This window comes from Coturnix japonica, chromosome 24 (genome assembly GCF_054131305.1).
Source record: "Coturnix japonica strain WE chromosome 24, WE-NBRP24, whole genome shotgun sequence".
Lineage (NCBI taxonomy): Eukaryota > Metazoa > Chordata > Aves > Galliformes > Phasianidae > Coturnix > Coturnix japonica.
In genome coordinates, this window is record NC_140686.1 from 7,227,529 (window position 1) to 7,248,797 (window position 21,269).

The following is a 21,269-nucleotide window of genomic DNA, read 5'->3' on the forward strand; positions in this document are numbered from 1 at the left end:
CTTCACAGACTTCCCAGGTGCTCGCACACCTCCACCAGATGCTTCCAGTCTCCACTCTGCACACGCTCCTGTGCGACAGCAAAAGGAGGCATTTAGTTCCTATTCAAGGTAGCAGGATGTTCCCCAGCTATGCGGACAACAAAAAACCCAGAGACGTCTACACCCTCTCTCCTGCCAAAGCCCCAGGACAGGGGCACTGCCCCAGCCTCTGTCCTCCTCGGGGCTCAGCCAGGGCCACTCCTGCAGCATCTGTGTCCCCACACAGCCTCCCTCTCCCACACACAACAGCCGCTCCCAGGCACTAAAGGCGAGCTCCAGGCTTCTGCATCCCCATGAGGCAACAGCACAAGCTGTGCCCAGCCCTGACCTCACTGCCCTCCAAGACACTGCATCAGCTCAGACTGCTCAGTCTCAATAGGATAAATAATATTGTGACTGTGTTGAAAGATAACATCATACAGCTGTGATTCCAATCAATGAAACAGCTTTATTACTCTCTTTTAAATTGTTACAGCATCTTCAGAATCAAATGTAAGACATTTGCCGAGTAACCTATGTAAACTGAAACATCTCAGTTTGCCCAGTTTGCTGCAACACTACAGATTGTGTTTGCTGGATTACATTGCTTTGAAATACCCGTGGAACTACATGAGAGCTATTCATCCACTGCTTTGCTCATAGAGACATGTGGAAAAAGCCCATGGAACACGTGAAAAATGGAAGCAGGAGATGCTGTTGCTAGAAGTAAACAAGTGCTTTTGAGTATACAAGGAAGAAGTCATCCAAGAGCAGGTGCAGACATGATGTAGGTAGGAAGGTGGGCAAAGTGGCCAAGCTGACTTGTTGACCAGAATCATACTGAATAACACCTTCAGGTAACACCACTGCTTTTGTGACTCAGGAGAATGAAAGGAGTGACCAAGTGAATGGAGACTTCGCGGAAAGGACAGGGTCACCTGTGGTGTGCAGTGATGTTCCAGCAATGTTTAGGAGCAGCCCAGAGCCATTCCAGCTCCTGCCAGCCCTGAGGCTCCTGCAGGGGATTTTTGTTAGAGCTCTGCAGGATTTCCTGTTCCTGTGTGAACAGCACAGAAGTAGTGCGCTGAGTCGTGTGGGTGCAGGGTGCGTAGATACAGAGAGGACACAGATCGGGAATCGTCTCGAGAAACCGTAGCTCGACCCTGCACCTCAGAGCTGTATTTAGATACATATGAGCCAGTGCTGGTAGTGGACAGCCACTCAAGATGGCCACTGAGTGCCCGACGGTACCACCATACAGGATAATCTCCAAAGCTGAAGCCAGAACCACGGCAAGAGAGCTGCACAGACTCTCCAGGTGCTTGCACACCTCCTCCATATGCTTCCAGTCTCCATTCTGCACACACTCCTGAAGAAGGACAGCAACAGGAGCCAGGTATTGCACATCCATGGAAGTAGAAAGTTCCCCAGTCTCCGTGACACCCACAGAGCATAAAACCATGAGCTGTGAACCTCCCCACTCCTGCCAAAGCCCCAGGCCAGGGGCACTGCTCCAGCCGCCTTCCTCCTCGGGGCTCAGCCTGGTCCACTCCCGCAGCATCCATGTCCCCACTCAGCCTCTCTCTCCCACGCCCAGCAGCCGCTCCCAGGCACTGAAGGCGAGCTCCAGGCTTCAGGGCTGCCGCGAAGTAGCAGCGCGAGCCGCGCTCCCCGGCCTCACCGCCCTCCGTGCCCGCCTCTCACCTGCCGGCCCCAAGGCCAAGGCCAGCAGCCACGGCCCAAGCCCGGCCACCATCTCGCCGTTACCGTCTGCCCGGGAGGCGGACAGGAGCAGAGCGGGACCACGCTCGGGACACTCCTCGTCGGGCCGGGGCGGGGCAGCACCCACCGCTCCGCCCGGCCCGGCCCCGCAGCCCCTTCGGCGGAGGATGGGGCGGGCAGGGGGCGGGACGCGAGGCAGAGCTGGGGGCAGAGGCGGAGCTCGGCGTCCCGGCACTCGGAGAGTCCGGGCACTAGGTTGATCTCTGTGCACCTCTGCGTGCATGAAGGAGGATGCCCGGGCCTCGGCCAGCCACATCACGGCTGCCCCCACGCACGGGCTGTCTGCCCGCAGCCTCCCATTGCCCGTGCGTCCACGAGAGAAGCACCGACAGCTCCTCGTGACCTCCTTCCCCCCCGCCTGCCATGGCATCAGAAAGTTCCATGTAGAAAATCCCCTTCAAATTTTGTACCCCAAGCTCCTTGTTTCAGCTCACAGTATCACCGTCTCGTGCGGGTTGGAAGGTACATTAGAGATCATCGAGACCAACCCCCGGGATTCGTGCCTCCTGTGTAGAAGAGCAGCACTTCTACCACTTGCGCCACAGGGGGATTCGAACCAGGGCCTCCGTTGTTGCAAGCGGCACTTCTACCACTGCGCCACCGGGGCACACTGCGTTCTTTCCTCCTGGTCCTCTCACATTACATTGCTGTCACTTTTTAGTCCACAGCTGCAGAGCTATTGCAGTGAGCTTTGCAGCCAATACTGCAGGGGACTACTAGAATACTGCTGGTATCAGGCCACGTAAATATAAGAAGCATTGTAGTTGTAAATACATGGGTTGCTCCACAAGCAGTGCCACCTGCCTTACTACACTGGCATGCAAGGACAGAGGAGGATGTTGGCATTATGGCGGTGTATGTTCCACTTCCACCAGCATTCCATTATCTTTTGTTGCTGTGTAACACGTGGTAACAGAGGGGCAGTCAGACAGAATGGAGTCTGACATGGAAGAGCGTATGAAGCAAAGGTGTGAAGTTGAATTGCTCCACATGGATAGAATTGTGCCCTTGAAAATCACTGACACCTGATGAACATTTATGGGGACCAAACGGTGAATGTGAGCTCAGTGAGGCAGAGGGTTTTGTTTCAACAGTGGCAATACCGAAAGGACTGGCAAACCACATTGCAGATGGCCGTGCACATCTGTCTCACCATGAAATGAAGAGTGTCTAGGTCAGCTCATCCATATGAATTAGTAGATTATGAACAGGAACCTGCATTCAGAGATGAATATTGGATTGCATGCACTGAAAACAATGATGTTAGCATTGGAATATACCAAACTTTGCACCAGGAGCAACCTATGAATGCTCATACAGCAACAGAAAGAACAGTGTATTCAGATTCACCTGGTACAGTTGAACCCCTATATGGCTCAAGGTGACAGTTTCATGGTTCATGTCATCTCCGATGATGAGTTGTGGTGTCACAACTATAAGGCGGAATCAAAAGAAGCAGAGTCCATGAAGTGCAACATTAGAATTCCCTAGTAAAGAAAAAATTCAAGACACAGCTCTTTGCGGGTAAAGTGATGTGCACTGTCTTTTGGATAGCAATGGGGAGATCACTCAGGATTTCATGAACTCAGACAACCCATCAGCTCAGACTGCTCAGTCTTAGTGCTGACAACACTGAAGGCTCAGTCCTCCACAGCCAGGCCAGAGAAGAAAGTGGCCATTCTCTCGCAACATGATTATGCCACGCACCGTACCAAATTGAAGATTGTGATTCACACAGATAATTAGGCTGAAAAGTCTTTTAACAATGACTATATAGTCTTTGGATTTCCATGTGTTTGGGCTGATGAGAGATGTACTGTGTGGGCAACATTTTCCTGGAAATAATGCCAGCATAACAGCTATGAAACTGTGGTTCACCTCCACTGGTGCTGATATATATATATATGAGTAGGAAACTAAGGCTCTTAATCATCATTGGTGAAAAGGCATAGCTTACTAATAATGTTGACTATTTTGAAAGACAGTTTTCTGCAGCAAAACAGAATTCCCAGTGTACAGCACTGGTTTTAGGACACAGGCGTGGGGAAACGGAAGGAGCTCTTACAGAAATGGCTATCAGTGGTGATGCTGTGATGTTCCCTCATCGACTAGGAGCAGCCCAGAGCCGTTCCAGCTCCTGTCAGCCCTGAGGCTCCTGCAGCTGTGGCTGTGCACAGGGCGGGGATTTTTGTTAGAGCTCTGCAGGATTTCCTGCTTCCGTGCGAACAGCACAGAAGTAGCGTGCTGAGTCGTGTGGGTGGAGGGCACGAAGAGTCAGAGAGGACACAGAACGGGAATCGTCTCGAGAAACCATAGCTCGACCCTGCACCTCAGGGCTGTATCTAATATATGAGGCAGCGCTGATATAAGACAGCCACTCGAGATGGCCACTGAGTGCCTGACGGTACCACAGTACATGATAATCTCCGAAGATGAAGCCGGATCCCTGGCAGGAGAGCTGCACAGACTCCCCAGCTACTTGCACACCTCCTCCAGATTCTGCCAGTCTGATCTGTGCACACACTCCTGAAGAAAGACAGCAACAGGAGCCAGGCATTGCACATCCATGGAAGGAGGACGTACCCCAGCCTCCCCGATACCCACCAGAGCATCAAACCATGAGCTGTGAACCTCCTCTCTCCTGCCAAAGCCCCAGGACAGGGGCACTGCTCCAGCCGCCTTCCTCCTCAGGGCTCAGCCTGGCCCATTCCCGCAGCATCCATGTCCCCACTCAGCCTCCCGCGCACAACAGCCGCTCCCCGGCACTGAAGGCGAGCTCCAGGCTTCAGCGCCCCCGCAGGGGGAGCAGCAAGAGCCGCGCTCATACCCGGCCTCGCCGCCCTCCGTGCCCGCCTCTCACCTGCCGGCCCCAAGGCCAAGGCCAGCAGCCACGGCCCCAGCCCGGCCACCATCGTGCCGTTACCGTCTGCCCGGGAGGCGGACAGGAGCAGAGCAGGACCGCGCTCGGGACGCCCCTTGTTGGGCGGTGACATGGCAGCCCCCACCGCTCCGCCCGGCCCGGGCCCGCGGCCCCTTCGGCGAAGGACGGGGCGGGCGCGGGGCGGGCGCGGGACTGGTCCCGGGTCAGGGCGGGGGCAGAGGCGGAGCGCAGCGTCCGGCCACTCGGAGAGTCCGGACCTTTGGCTGATCGCTATGCAGCCCTCCGTGCTTGGAGGATGCCGTGCCTCGGCCAGCCACAGCACGGCTGCCCCCACGCACGGGCTGTCCCCCCGCAGCCTCTCCTTGCCCGTGCGTCCCCGAGCGAAGCACCTCGTGACTTATTTCTCCCCCGCCTGCCATGGCATCAGGAAGTTCCATGCAAAAAATCCCCTTCAAATCTTTTACCCCAAGCTCCTTGTTTCAGCTCCACTGCGTTCTTTCCTCCTGGTCCTCTCAAATTACACTGCTGTCACTTTTTGGTCCACAGCTGCAGAGCTGTTGCAGTGAGCTCTGCAGCCAATAATGCAGGGGACTACTAGGATGCTGCTGGTATCAGGCCATTGTAGTTGTAAGTACATGGGTTGCTCCACAAGCAGTGCCACCTGCCTTACTACACTGGCATGCAAGGACAGAGGAGGATGTTGGCATTATGGCGGTGTATGTTCCACTTCCACCAGCATTCCATTATCTTTTGTTGCTGTGTAACACGTGGTAACAGAGGGGCAGTCAGACAGAATGGAGTCTGACATGGAAGAGCGTATCAAGCAAAGGTGTGAAGTTGAATTGCTCCACATGGATAGAATTGTGCCCTTGAAAATCACTGACACCTGATGAACATTTATGGGGACCAAACGGTGAATGTGAGCTCAGTGAGGCAGAGGGTTTTGTTTCAACAGTGGCAATACCGAAAGGACTGGCAAACCACATTGCAGATGGCCGTGCACATCTGTCTCACCATGAAATGAAGAGTGTCTAGGTCAGCTCATCCATATGAATTAGTAGATTATGAACAGGAACCTGCATTCAGAGATGAATATTGGATTGCATGCACTGAAAACAATGATGTTAGCATTGGAATATACCAAACTTTGCACCAGGAGCAACCTATGAATGCTCATACAGCAACAGAAAGAACAGTGTATTCAGATTCACCTGGTACAGTTGAACCCCTATATGGCTCAAGGTGACAGTTTCATGGTTCATGTCATCTCCGATGATGAGTTGTGGTGTCACAACTATAAGGCGGAATCAAAAGAAGCAGAGTCCATGAAGTGCAACATTAGAATTCCCTAGTAAAGAAAAAATTCAAGACACAGCTCTTTGCGGGTAAAGTGATGTGCACTGTCTTTTGGATAGCAATGGGGAGATCACTCAGGATTTCATGAACTCAGACAACCCATCAGCTCAGACTCCTCAGTCTTAGTGCTGACAACACTGAAGGCTCAGTCCTCCACAGCCAGGCCAGAGAAGAAAGTGGCCATTCTCTCGCAACATGATTATGCCACGCACCGTACCAATTTGAAGATCGTGATTCACACAGATAATTAGGCTGAAAAGTCTTTTAACAATGACTATATAGTCTTTGGATTTCCATGTGTTTGGGCTGATGAGAGATGTGCTGTGTGGGCAACATTTTCCTGGAAATAATGCCAGCATAACAGCTATGAAACTGTGGTTCACCTCCACTGGTGCTGATATATATATATATATGAGTAGGAAACTAAGGCTCTTAATCATCATTGGTGAAAAGGCATAGCTTACTAATAATGTTGACTATTTTGAAAGACAGTTTTCTGCAGCAAAACAGAATTCCCAGTGTACAGCACTGGTTTTAGGACACAGGCGTGGGGAAACGGAAGGAGCTCTTACAGAAATGGCTATCAGTGGTGATGCTGTGATGTTCCCTCATCGACTAGGAGCAGCCCAGAGCCATTCCAGCTCCTGCCAGCCCTGAGGCTCCTGCAGCTGTGGCTGTGCGCAGGGTGGGGATTTTTGTTAGAGCTCTGCAGGATTTCCTGCTCCCGTGTGAACAGCACAGAAGTAGCGTGCTGAGTCGTGTGGGTGGAGGGCACGTAGAGTCAGAGAGGACACAGATCGGGAATTGTCTCGAAAAACTGTAGCTCGACCCTGCACCTCAGGGCTGTATCTAATATATGAGGCAGCGCTGATATAAGACAGCCACTCGAGATAGCCACTGAGTGCCTGACGGTACCACAGTACATGATAATCTCCGAAGATGAAGCCGGATCCCTGGCAGGAGAGCTGCACAGACTCCCCAGCTGCTCGCACACCTCCTCCAGATTCTGCCAGTCTGATCTGTGCACACACTCCTGAAGAAAGACAGCAACAGGAGCCAGGCATTGCACATCCATGGAAGGAGGACGTTCCCCAGCCACCCTGACGCTCCCAGAGCATCAAACCATGAGCTGTGAATCTCTTCTCTCCTGCCAAAGCCCCAGGACAGGGGCACTGCTCCAGCCGCCCTCCTCTTCGGGGCTCAGCCTGGTCCACTCCCGCAGCATCCGTGTCCCCACTCAGCCTCCCTCTCCCACGCACAACAGCCGCTCCCAGGCACTGAAGGCGAGCTTCAGGCTTCAGCGCCCCCGCAGGGGGAGCAGCAAGAGCCGCGCTCATACCCGGCCTCGCTGCCCTCCGTGCCCGCCTCTCACCTGCCGGCCCCAAGGCCAAGGCCAGCAGCCACGGCCCCAGCCCGGCCACCATCGCGCCGTTACCGTCTGCCCGGGAGGCGGACAGGAGCAGAGCGGGACCGTGCTCGGGTCGCCCCTCGTCAGGCCGTGGCGGGGCAGCAGCCGCCGCTTCGCCTGGCCCTGCCCCACGGTCCCTTCGGCGAAGGACGGGGCGGACTCGGGGCAGCGCAAGGGGCAGAGGCGGAGCTCGGCGCCCCGGCACTCGGAGGCTCCGGGAGAACCCCACTAGTTACTGGTCACCAGCCTGATGTAACTATTAATTATAACACTTCGTGCCAGCAAGTCAGTTATTCACCCATTACATTACGTTTGTTTTTTTTTTTTGCCTGGTTTTATGCTGGACATTTTGTCCAGAAGGATAATGTGAGAAACGACATTGAAAGCTTTGCTGAAGTCCAAAAATAGCACATCAGCTGGCTGTCTAAGTAGCTAAGTTTGTTCCTGTGGCTGTAGAAATCACAAGGGGAAAGAGCTTTCTGCTGGGTGGATATCATGAAAGGAGCTGCTTGTGAGCAAATGTCCTGGTTTCAGTTAGCATAGAGTTAACTTTCACCCTACTGGTTGACATAGTGCCGTGTTTTGGATTTAAGATTAGAATCATATTGATGACACAGGTGTTTTAGATGACACACAGGTGTTTTAGATGTTTCTGAGCAGTGCTTACATTATGTCAAAGACTTTCTGGCTTCTCAGATTGTTCTGCCAGAAAAAAAAGCTGAGGGTGCACAGGAAGCTGGGAGGGGGCAGAATTAGGACAGCTGACCTAAACCAGCCAAAGTGATAATCCCTACCACACTATGTCATGTTAAACAGTGAAACTGAGAGGAGCTGGTCCAGAGCTGCTTCTTGTGGACTGTCTGGTTCTCAGTCAGCAGGCAGTAAGCATTTGCTTTGTGCATCACTTCTTGGTCCAGACTTGTTTAACATCTTCATCAGTGACCAAGATGAAGGGATAGAGTCCATCCTCAGCAAGTTTTCTGATGATACAAAGCTGAGAGGTATGGTTGACACACCAAAATGTTGTGCTTCCATCCAGTGAGACCTGGACAGGCTGGAGAGTTGTGTGGAGAGGAATATTAGAATGTTTAGAATTTAGAGTCCTCCACCTGGGGATGAGAGTCCCTTCCATTTGAAACTATTCTATGATTCTATGGCATTGTTTGTGAACTCACTGATTACATTGCTTATTGGCTCAGTTTTGGTCAGCAGCAGGTCCCTTTCTCAGCTGACTGGAACTGGCTCTTCCCTAATATTGGACAGCTTCTGGACTGTTCTCACAGGGGCCATCCCTGCAGTTACACTCTTTACTAAAACCTTGCTACATAAGCCCAGTGTCTGGACTTCCCCTAAGCAGGAATCCTGTGCACCCCCTTCTGCTGCACGTAAGCTGACCTTGCCATTTTTCTGACACCACTTTTATCTATGAGACCTTCACTCTTTGTGCCCCTGTCTCCTGTACAGGTTGTGGCTGGGATAGTTAATTTTCTTCAGAGTAGCTTGCCTGTTACTGGTTTTGGATTTGTAACAAAAAGACTGTTGGTAACACTCTGATACTTAGTTGTTGCTGAGCAGCACTAACATGGGGTCAAGGCCTTCTGCTACTTGCACTGCTCTGCCAGCGAGTAGATTTATGGTCCAAGGGAGGTTGGTTGGGTCATAGAGAGGACAGGTGACTCCAAATGACCAAAGGAATGTTCCACAGCATATAATGCCATGTTCAACAATAAAATATGGAGGGGAAAAAAAAAAAAGAAAGATGGAAGAAAGGGGGACATTCAGAGTTATGGCATTTATATGGCATTATGAAGCCTTGTTTTCCTAGAAATGGTGGAATATCTACCTGCTGATGAGTAGTCAGTCACTTCAGTTTATTTTGCTTTGACGGCATGCCCTCTTTTTATTTCAACCCAAGAATTTTATTCCTTTTGATTTTTTTCATTCTGTTCCCAATCCACCTTGGGAGGAGAGAGCAAGGAGCTCTACAGTGATTAGCTGCCTGTCAGGGTTAAACCACGACGACTCCTAGAGGCACTGTGGGGAAAGGCTGAGGACTGCTACTTCCTCTGGCACATTTACGGAAGGCATGGAATCAGATTTTTGTTGAAATCCAGTTGGATTACCCGTGGCTGTGAGAACCAGGCAAAAGTAGCAAGCTGAGTCCTCAGAGTGCAGGGCACACAAAAGCAGAGATGCCATGGACTGAGAATTGTCCTTGGAAGCCATGGTTCTGCCTTTTACTTCAAGCAAGCATTGAATGGTTGAAGAATCATAGCTGATATAAGAGATGATCTCAAGACTGCCACCGAATGCCTGGTGGTAGTCACTGACTACCAAAAATGAAGATTTATCAAGGTGAAGCCATATCTCTGGCAGGAAAGGTGCATAGAGTCCCACAGGTGCTCTCTGACCACCATCAGCCTCAGCAACTCAGTTGTACTCACACCCCTGCAGACAGAGAACGTGAGGAGCTATGCCAGCACCTCTGGTCCAGGGCAGACATAAACACCAATCTCCTCTCTCCTTCCAAAGCACGTGGCCAGGGGCACTGCCCCAGCTGTGCTACTTGAAGTGGGACATGGGGGAAGCTATGAGTGTTGCTGGCTTATCTGCAAACAGTCCTATATTCCCCTGTCTGAACACCTCTGCACAGATGGTGACTTCAAGAAATGCAGAGAGGTGTTGGGGCAGGAGAAGATGTTGGAACTGTTTTATGTCAAGAAGAGAATTATTTCAAGGATGGAAGCACTGCCAATATAGACTTTGCAGAGCTTATTCTCTGGTGCTGTTTTAGATGATGCAGATTTTGCATGGGTGAAAACAGGGTTTAGCTCACTGTGATGTTTTACACCACAGTAATGAACTGCAGAATCTTGGAAATAAATGTTTGCTATTTCTAAGGGGGCTGTTTTATTTTCATAGACCATCACAGAAAATTGGTGATCATGAAACTTATCTCCTGAAGATCCAAATGCTTCCAGGGCATATTCAAAAGGACTTCCTGGAAGCTGGCAGTAGAAATTCAAAGTCTTGTAACTGTCCTCATTGGTGTACTGGCAGGGCAGAACCACATGCTGACCAACTATGGCTGACATCTCGGAGAAGAATTCCATCTGGGGGCTGCCTCCAGTGAGACCTGCAACACAGACAAATACATTCACGAAGTATTCTCATTTACTCCATGTTTACAACTGTTTGTCCTCAAACCCTTCTGTCTTTCACAGAAAGAGAAAGTCTAGACATGTTCTTTCATCACCCCTCTGCATTTCTCCCTGATTTCATTGTTTTGTCAGCACAGGCTTCCACATGCCCTGTTAGAAACCTTGGGAGACAACAGAAAGCACATGAGTATACACACAGGTGGATTAGTAGGACACATGCTGGTATAGCGGAGATGAAGATAATCTTTCTGAGCTCCAAACCCTTTGAAAGACTCTAAGCACGCTGCATAATAAGTTGCTTTTGTCAGTGACATCCTGCAAACTGCTGGGGTGGGCATTACAGGGTCACACCTTCAGGATGGGGAGGGCAAGACTAAGACCTACTGACATCTTGCCTTTGCTTGTCTTGGCAGCAGAGGATGGACAGAATCTCAGTGACTTCCTGCACATTTTTCTTGGTTTCTCTCTCCAGTCATAAGATTTACTCTACAAAGGAGCATCTGCCCCTCACTGTACAGTATATTCTTTTGTGTGCTATTTGATGGTGGGAGGGCTTTTGAACGCACAACGGCTCTTCATAATGTTCAAAGCTTTCAGAAACATGGGTGTAGCATTCTTTTCTAAAGCTTCTGTGTTTCTCTTAGTTTAGCTTCTGCAATTCTGGAAGAAGCAGTGCAGTAATTCTCCACACATGAGGATCTGGAGACACATGGAGGAAGATGATGAAGGAGAAAGGAAGGTATTTTAATAGATGAATGTATCAATTCATGGAATAAGAGAATAGAGTCCTGATTTTGGTGAGTGGGCTTAGCACTGGTTGTAGCAGGGCAGGCTGAAAGGCTTGCAGTATAAAGGAAGGATAACACAGTAGTGAGTGTTTGATGCTGACACGCAGTAATGTGCAGAGAGGCGTGCCCTAGCACTGGGAACCAGGACTTCTGCAAAGCAGATGGGACAAGCAGTGATGTCCCTTACTGCCTGGGTCAGAATGCTCTTCTGGCCTGAAAAGAGCCCTGGTCTTGTCCTTTAGACTCCCAGGATGCAGTAGCATTCCACCACATCCCTGTGCCAGAGCCAGATGAACCAGGGGGCACTGGACCACTGTTTGCCAGTAACAGGTGCCCTGACAGGTCCAGCACATCTTGGGACTCTCAAAAATTGCTCACAGTGAATGTGGGCCCTTGGCCTGTGAATAGATGTTGTTTGAATGTATGTTGTGGTATGACCCAATGTAGTTGATGAGTAAGGTCTTTGCCCAGAATGACAAAGTCATAGATGTCTTTGATTATTGGCAAACGACCACAAATTCTCACTAGAATGTATGTACATTATGTATACTTATGATTACTTAATAACATGCATGGCTATAATACATACTTTGGAGTGTCATCAATAAAGTACTCACCAAACTGGTTTCAGAACTAAGACTAATTTAAGGCAAAGTCTTTCTCTTCATGGCTAATCCATGGCATGGAGGCTGCCAAGCATTCCCAGCAAGGATCCAGTCCATCTGGTACACCTTGCAGGGTAGTTCCTAGTTCTCTTTTCCTTCTCATGTCATGTTCTCCAGCACCATGGCAATATGAGTCCCTTGCACACATCTCACTGCTTTGTTTCTGTGCCTCAGGAAACTGCAGATTATCTCTCCTCAGAGGAACTATTTTCTCTATTGAGTCAAGCCTTTATGAGGAACACCTGTGGTGGGGAGACTACCCCTTCCTTTCTGACAACTGACAGATGAAATAACTGACTAGTGCTTTTCACTGCTGTTCTGTAGTCAGACTTTGGGCAAAGTGAACCATTCACAGCAGGAGGCACTGTCAGATTTAGCACAGAAGGCCATTGGGAAGAATCTTTGCTGGAGATCTCTGCAGCCATTTACATTTCCACCTCTCCAATCCAAACAGAGCAAAGGAAGAACAGAAGGTGTGAGCATGTTAACTTGGCAAGGTAACTCATGATCTCTGTCTGCACTTTTCAGTGACTGTTCAGGCTACGTAGTGTGCCTTACAACACCTTCAGCAATGCTAAGGCCTGACATTGCCTTTCAGTGTATATGAGAAGATACCACTGTGAAGGGAGGGAGAAAGATTAACCTAATGAGCAATCAGTGTCAGATGGTAATTAAAATCAGCAAGATGGTAATTAAAAACATTTAAAATACAATTTGAAATGAGTTAGTGGTGCCCTCTATCTTATGCCACATTTACTATTTGTTCTTCCAGTTGTACTTTTTTTACCAAACACTCTCCCTCACACACTTGGGTTATTTTCAAGCATGAAGAAGAATCAAAATCATGCTACTAACAGCCAAACTACAACTTCCTTGATTCTTCCAGCGGTGGGACTGGGTCTAGCCTTGTACTTTTCCACTACTGCAGGCATGGGCTATCTCTGTTTCAAGTTTCTTCTTCCTTCATCCCTCGTATTCAGCCCATCCTGTTCCTCCTTGTTTATCCTTCCTCCAGGTGGATGCTATGTGTTCAACCTCAGAAGGTCTCAGTTCAAACACTTGCACATTTCCTCCTGCTGGGATCTAAACCCAACTAAGTTCTTGTTTAACCCACCATGGCTGGTACCGTTTCCTTCCACCACAACTACTGTTCAGGGATGGTGCATGGGAACTATTGAATCATGGCCTGAACCTCTAATTGATCACCTGAGTCAGCTTGGGGGAGCACAGGTGAAGTCAATTCGGCTGTATGACCAGAAGGGGTGGAGCCTGGCTTCACCTCTCCTAGACCCCATTTAAGGGCTGACCACCACTGAGGAAGGACCTCTTCTTGGAGATTGTTCCGTTTGGAGTTTTTCCATAAGTTCAGGACATGGGTGAGCATTTTCATTTATTTATGATTATCCCTTTACACCATGATAACCTTTCATGTTACATGATCTGTAGATACTAGCCTAACCTACTTCACTCTGTATATTTGTTGATTTTACAGATGGTTAACTGCATCACCAAACAGACAGAATAAAAGGAGTACTGTGTGCGGACAGGAAAAAAAAGAGTCCTCAGATTTGGGATATCAGTTTTCTGTTGGGCAGAGAAACCAGCACAGATTCAGAGACTCAGGAACAACCCCCAGCTACATACTTGTGGTTCTCCAGAGCAGAGTACAGTATGAACACTTCTCCACAGTGAACAGAAAGTCTTCCTCAGTCTCAGGCCGATGTAGCTTTCACACATGCTGAGAGCTTAGCTGAAAGCTGTTGGGTAGAAAAGAAAGTTTTCCTCCTTGTGGTTTTTTGCCTTGCAGTTTAAGCCACGAGAGTAAGGGTCCCTGTTTTTTCATCATGGTCCCAAGCTTTGGACTATTTGGACAATGCTCTCAGAGATACGGTTTGAATTTTGGGAGGTCTGCTGAGCAGTCAGGGGTCGGACTTAATAATCCTTGTGGTTTCCTTCCAACTCAGAATGTTCTGTGATTCTGAGAAGAGCAGACGTTTAAAATGTCTCCTAGAAAAAGCTCCCTTCCCTGACAGGAGTAGTTAGCAGAGACAGTGCAAAGCACAACAGAAGGACAAGCAGATCAGCTTACTACTCACTTCCATGCCCCAAGTAGCTTCACGTTACATAGCAATCCTCAATAGCATTTCTGATGGTTATTCTCTCTCCTTATACCCAGGAGAGCTTTGCTGGACTTCTTTACTCATTTCCCATGAGCTTGGACAGATCTGTTTAAAAAAACAAACAAACAAAACAAAAACCACCACTATGTTCTTAATGACATTTGTCCCTGTTGCACAGGATGGGTAGGCAGAGAATCAGCCTCACCACAAGCTGCATCTATCCTTGACGGTCAAGCTGGGCTCAGAGCTACACGTTAGTGGTGGTGAGACACAACTGTATCTCAGAGCGCCCACACCTTCCTGTACACAGCTGCATGCTGCAGGCACCAGTGTGTGCTCAGCGCACAGAAGTAGACAGCTCTGTGCTGAAACTTGACATCCTGCACATGGAGAAGTACATGGGAGTTTTCCACAGAAAGCACAGAAGAGAACCTCCCAGAACTCTTCTGAGGCCTGAATGCATCCACCCACAGCAGTAGCTTAGGGGACTGGGTCAGGTGCTGCTGGTACCAGTAGATAGAGAAAACCGAGCTGCTGGTGGAGAAATTGCAGTGCAGGCTTGTGTTGTGTCCTGCCTGAATGGCTATTTCTTGTGGATACTGCAGCACAGAGTCCCTCTGTGCACAACCTGTAAAGCAAGAAAGACATTTCAGCACAGCTTGACTATATAACCATTCTATCTCGTGCATCTGTCATTGTTCCAACCTGCTCACTGTCTCCTCTCTACATTTCACTTTTCACAGGCTGTAAAATCCTGAGCTAAGTACACATGCACTTTTCTTTCACTACTCATGCCCAAGGCTGTCAGCTTAACTGTTTTATCACACTAGGCTCTGAGTCCACCTGTTCTGTCCATCCCCAAGCTGTATTAACTCTTTATTTCTCTTTTGGTAGGAGACACGAGTTATTCCTGTCCCACCTCACTTTGTGATTTCTTACTGTGAAATTTACTCCATACTTCCTCCCACATATTCTGTCCTTGCTTTCTCCTGAATCACACTGAAGTTCTTGTATGGACTCAACCTTCTTTCCTGCTCTATCAAGGATTATACCCATCTCCACACAATCTTAACAGCATTTTCTCCAATATATCCAGGAGGGTACAAGCTCCTATTTACTGTTCTGATCTGTTCCCTAGCAGCAATCCTTCTTTCACCATACATACCTATGAAAAGTGCATGAAAGTATCTGCTGCTAAGTATCTGCAGCAGAAAAGGCCAGAAACTTATTCATCTCCATACTGTCATTGCTCCTGACATCTGCCAGATTAATCACTGTACCCATCTGCAGGCCCTGTTTTCCCTACAGAAAATATTTCCAGTTTTACCAGGGAGATAGCACTCATATTTCCCCCCCTCCAGAAATGACGGGGTGTTATCTTGCCCCAATCTTCCCCTTCAGAAGATCACATCTCACCAAAGTCTGTCAGTCCCATCAAGGCTGTCAGAATAAGCAGGACCATGTCACACTCTTTGCCTTCACTGGGTACTGTGCAGTGCTTGGAATGACAGAGCTGAAGCTGGCAAGTTCTCAGCTTCTCTCTCGGCCAGCTATAAGCAGCCTCTACACTTCAACAGTGGGGGTGGAGCAAAGCTCGCTATGCTACTTCTAGGGATCTCAATAGCCAAGAGGAACTGGTGGTTAAACCTCTCGAGAGAAAAATCAAATCAATCTGTCCTGTGGTGAGGGTTACCTATGGTCAGCCACAGACTTTTCAGCACTAGGAGCTTCTTACATGGAATGAATGGTTGCAAGGGACCTACAGAGGTCCCTTCTTCAAGTACAACTGCCTTATGTGGTCAGGTCACAACTGAATTTGATGGTTCTGAAGGTCACTCAGTTAGTTATAAGGTAAAAGTCACCAAAAGTGACCCCTGTGTACTTCCCTCGCTTTGTCCTTCTTGATGCTCACAGCCAGTCCCAGCAAAGAGCAAGTGTCCCCAGTGATCTACCCTGCCATACAGAACTCAGCCAGACTCAGATAACTGCACCTACCGCTGCTATCAGTGGAGAAGGGATTGCTTCTACTGCCCTTCTCTGTTTCCCTGGGGACTGTCTGGGTGGAGGTATGACCAGTCATACACAAAGGAACTTAGACCCAGGTGTCAACTTTCTCTCCAACTTTCTCTGTTCCCAGGAGCATGAACCAAGTCCTATAAAGGAAACATCTCCATGCACAGCTGCTACTGCAGGAAGCCCTCCACAGGGAGAGAAACACTCTCCAGCTCAGGTAGTGAAGGACCTCTAACCACCAACTTCTACTTAGCTGTCAGGTATAGGCACACATAACCTTGTGATTCAGCATGGGTAGTAGAGACCCCCTGGCTCAGCTAAGCACTAAAACTGAACATTTTCAATGCCTTCTCAAAGAGAACAGGTGCTCTTCTCTTTGAGGATCCTGTGTGGATAAATTAGCACTGTGCCAAAAAATGAGTTTCCAAAAGGGGTCATTAGAATGAGTGTCAAGTGCAGATATTTGTGGTACTGTCAGGAAGTCATATCAATACCAAAGGTGCTGTGTTTGGGGCAAGACGAAACCGTGTTCAAAAAGCGCATGCTCCTGGAAAGCAATCGCTAAAGAAAACCCAGGAACGTGAAAACGATCCCTACAGGGACATTCACTGAACAATGGGCCTGTTAAAAGTTTTCCAGCACCGGCAGCGCCCCCTGCGGGTCGAACTGCGCCGCCCGCCGCAGTTCGTGCCCGGCCGCAGCCCCGGCTTCGCTTCCCGTGGGTCCACGGCGCAGTAATACACCGCCGCGTCCGTGAGTCGGGGACGGGAGAGCCACAAGGTGCTGGAGCGGCGGTCTGCCGACACCGACAGCCGCCCCGCCGGTTCCACCACCTCCTTGGCGCCTTGGAAGGCGCTGGCGATGAATGCGAGGCCTTGGCCTGGGAACTGACGGTACCAGTATATATAAGACTGTATGTTGGTGCGTGAGCAGGTGATGCCGATGCCGGTGCCCTCTCTGGTCTCTGCCGACGGCTCCTGCTGCACCTGGGCTCTGCTCACAGCCACTGCCGAGACGAAAACAAGAAGCAAACTCAGAAAATCCCCTTACTCCAATAAAAAGGAGAGATGAGCATGAGGTCGGAAAGAAGCCGGACGGGCACCGGAGAGCGCGACCCCAACCCGCCGGCGGCAGCACCGCGCACCAAGGATCACCGCGGCCAGTCCCGCCAGCCCTGCCCAGCACTGCCGCATCCCGCTGCTCCACCGCGTCTCGCTGCCCCCACCAGCCCCGGCTCTGCTCCTCTCGCGGCGCCTCCTCTCCGCCGCCGCCGCCAGCTCCGCCCCGGGAATGCGCCCTGCGCCGGCGTCACTAAGGGTTACTCCGGGCTACGAGTGCTTCCGATCTGCAAATGGTTGCAGACCTGCAGATCTCTGTGTGCACAGGTGAAGCAGCGCTGCCGGGGGGAGAGCTGAGAGCCCCTTACCCAGAGCTCCATCATGCACAGACACACTCCCTCCCTTCCCGGAGTTGCTGCACGGTCAAGGAAGCTCCCTTCACCAGGGTGTCCTTCACAGCACAGAGATGCAAGGCCCTGTCAGAGAGATTGACTTCTGCCAGCTGCAGGAGGCTGTATTTCCCGGTGGTGTCAGCCATATGCTGAAATGGGCATCTTGCTTGGGGCCTGCTGCTGCCTGATGTGTTACCAGCTGCGGGGTTGGGCTTTCTTCTGCTGGTACCAAAACAAGCCATGAAAGTTAGCTGCCAGGTATGTGCAGGTGGTCTGGAAGGTGTTTCCCTTCTCCACTGTGACCTGTCCTTCTTGCTGGGTGACAAGAAAGCATCTGGAAGAAGAAAGCAAAGGTGAGCAGCTTTGCAGGGAAGGCTCCAGTATGCCAACATCGAGTGGACAGAAAACAGTGGGATAGAAGGCTCTGTCCTGCAGAAAGGTGTTGAGGCCTGGACGTAGCAAGGTGGTTTTGGAAGAGCTCTAAGCTTGTAGGCCAAAGGGGGGAGTTGCATTTTCCTAGAGGAAGCACACACTTTAACCCATTAGATTCATAAGCACTCTGACATTCGTACATCCCATCAATGTTAGCATGGGCACTCAGTACAACTAATAACCCTGTGTGGAGCCTGGGTTTTCTGGAGTAGAGTGATCATCCCAGCAGGTGTACTGGCTGTAGCTTTTTGTCGTTCCTCTCCTGCAGTGCATCCCCTCGTTTCTCCCCACTCCTCCATTTTCCACACCCTTGTTCCCTCCCCCTTCCTATGTCCCCGGCGGGGACGGGAGGGGAGAGCAGCCCCGGCGGAAGGAGCGGCAGTGCCCCCTGCGGACCCGGACGGCACTATGCCCCCGCCCGCCCCGCCCCGCCCGCCGCGGTTCTTGCCCGGCCGCAGCCCTGACTCCACTCCCCGTGGGACCAGAGCGCAGTAGTACACCGCCGCGTCCCCGTACCGGGGCCGGGCGAGCCACAGGGTGCTGGAGCGACGATCTGCCGACACCGACAGCCGCCCCGCCAAGTACTGCAGCTCCTTCGAGCCAACGTGTATGAACCCGAGGGATTCGGGGGCCCGGCCCGGGAGCTGATGGTACCAGTAGATGTAATCGGTGCGCTGTAGATGGGGGAGTGAGCAAGTGATGTTGACGCCGGTGCCCTCTCTGGTCTCTGCCGACGGCTGCTGCTGCACCTGGGCTCTGCTCACAGCCGCTGCTGAGAAGAAAACAAGAAAAACTCAGAAAATCTCCTTACTCCAATAGAAAGGAGAGGTGCACTAGGTCAGAAAGAAGCCGGACAGACAGAGGCGAGCGCGTCCTCGGCCCTCCGCAGCCCCCGGCCCAGCCCTGCCGGCTGCAGCCCCGCTCACCCAGGAGCACTGCAGCCAGCCCCGCCAGCCTCGCCGCCCGGCACTGCCGCATCCCGGCATTGCCGCATCCCGCCACTCCGCCGACCGCTCCGCGCTGTTCCCACCTGCCCCGGCTCAATTCCTGTCGCAGCACCTCCTCCCCACCGCCGCCGCCGCCGCCAACTCCTCCCCGGGGCTGCCCCCTGCGCCAGCATCTCTCGGGGTTGCTCCGCGGGCTGCCGAGTGCTGGGCGCGTGTGCGCGGTAGTGGGGCTGGGGCTGCTGCGAGCTAGGCTTAGCGCGTCCTTCGGCGCTGCCCGCGGCACGGCCGTGTGTACGGAGAGCTGTGGAACGGCTGTGAAAGCTTTTCAGGCACAGGAGAAAGCATCAGCTCGCCTGCAGCGTCCCCAGTGAGAGCGGCGGACGGGAGGGCATAGTGTCGGGATGTGGAGCTCGGTATCAGCTGAGCCCTCGTCCCCCGACTGTCCCTGACGCTGCCGCAGCTCTGGAAACCCACAAGCGGGAACGGGTTGTACGAATTTTCCGGAGAGCAGCGTCAAATGCAATAGGGACATACAGGAGCTAGTACACCTCTTATGAGAAGGGTCCTTAAGAACCACTAAGTAGTGGCCCAGGCTGACATCAGTTGTCTGTGATTTCCTGTCCCTTCTTTGCACAGCATTTATGGAAAATTAAGCCTTATGTCTGAGTGCGTTGTCTAAACACTTCTTAACCTCCAGCAGGCTTGGTGTCATCACTACTTCACAGGGAATCTTCATCCAGTGCCTAAAAATGCTAGTCTCAAATGCAAAATACTTTATTTAGTAAACACCTCAAGAAAAGTCCTCAGAGCAAGGGAATGATGGTGACACATGAAGCACAAGTGGAGAATGGTTTCAGGCAAGTGAGAGAGGGAACAGGAAGAACAGAAGATATTGCAGATGTTGGAAACAGCCGTGGAAAACCTCACATTGTATGATGAGGATAGGAACCGTAAAGCCAAGGGTTTCAGTCAGCATTGTACTCCCGCAGGCGAACCTCAGAAGAGGTCCGTCATCACTGTAGAAATGGACAATGATATTCCTGGTACCCGTTCCATAGCCAGACAACAAGGAAAATGTTGAGATCTACAGGTGCTGATCACTCCCCACTTTGTCAAAGGTTAGGCTATTCCTTCCAGGATTAGGAGAGACACAGAGCAGGTAATGACAAAAAGGGCCATGTGACACTGGGATGATAGAATCATAGAATCCTTAGAGTTCAAAGGGATCTCTGTGGGCCGTCTAGTCCAACTGCCCTGCAATGAAAAGGGACATCACAGCTAGATCAGGTTACCCAGGGCCTTATCCAGTCTTGCCTTGAAAGTCTCCAAGGATGGGGCATCAACCCCTCGGGGACACCACACATCATCAGTCTCTGTCCAGACACTGAGCCACTGGCCACCACTCTGGACTCAATCCTGTGGCCAGTTCTTCATCCATCAAACAGTACACCCATCAAATTCACATCTTTTCATTTTGGAGAGAAGGATGTTGTGCCATACTGCGTCAAAGGCCTTACAGAAGTTGGGATAGATGACATCAGTGGCTCTTCCCATGTCTATTGATGCAGTGACCCCATCATAGAAGGCCAAATAGGTCAAATAGAATTTGCCGTTGGTGCAGCCATACTGGTTCTCCTGTATCAGCTCCCTGCCTTCCATGTGCCTTAGCATAGCTTCCAGGAGGATCCATTCCATGACCTACCCTGGGACAGAAGTGAGACTGACAGGTAGTTCCTATGGTCATCTTTTTTACACTTTTTAAAAATGGGTATGATGTTTCCTTTTTTCCAGTGACTAGGAATTTCATTTAATTGCCAAGTCTTTTGAAATGTCATAGCAAGTGGCTCGGCAACCACATCAGCCAGTTTCCTTAGGGCTCTGGGATACTTCACATCAGGACCCGTAGATTTATGGATATTCAGGTTCCTCAGGTGGTCATGAATCACATCTTCACTTACAGTGGGAGAGACAGTGCTTTCCCAGTACCCTCCCACCAAACCAAACATTTGAGAACTGTGTCACAAGCAGTTTCCAGGAAAGAACAAGGCAAACAAGTTGTTTAGTAACTCAGACTTCTCCTTGTCTGTTGTTACCAGCCTGCCTGTGTCACTAACTAGGGGATTATTTCCTCCTGGACTTTCCTTTTCTGCTTGAGGTACCTGTAGAAGGCTGTTGTTCTTTTTGGCATCCCTAGCCAATTTCAGTTCAAGTTGAGCCTTGGATTTCCTGACCCCATCCCTACACAGCC

General features: G+C 50.7%; 4 gene segments (V, D, J or C); all 4 read right to left on the bottom strand.

Annotated features, from left to right (window-relative positions):
• Window positions 1–3,317: 3,317 nt before the first annotated feature.
• Window positions 3,318–5,047, bottom strand: LOC146757188 (Ig heavy chain V region 914-like). The segment is given in 2 exon segments: window positions 3,318–4,326; window positions 4,661–5,047. Coding segments are annotated over 2 exon segments (468 nt in total).
• A 705-nt stretch (window positions 5,048–5,752) lies between these two features.
• Window positions 5,753–7,601, bottom strand: LOC146757189 (Ig heavy chain V region 914-like). The segment is given in 2 exon segments: window positions 5,753–7,070; window positions 7,410–7,601. Coding segments are annotated over 2 exon segments (387 nt in total).
• A 5,831-nt stretch (window positions 7,602–13,432) lies between these two features.
• LOC107324957 (T cell receptor alpha variable 4-like) lies at window positions 13,433–17,463 on the bottom strand. The segment is given in 2 exon segments: window positions 13,433–17,198; window positions 17,337–17,463. Coding segments are annotated over 2 exon segments (450 nt in total).
• Window positions 16,964–19,527, bottom strand: LOC107324941 (T cell receptor alpha variable 4-like). The segment is given in 3 exon segments: window positions 16,964–17,976; window positions 18,591–18,846; window positions 19,001–19,527. Coding segments are annotated over 3 exon segments (450 nt in total).
• Between the last annotated feature and the right edge of the window lie 1,742 nt (window positions 19,528–21,269).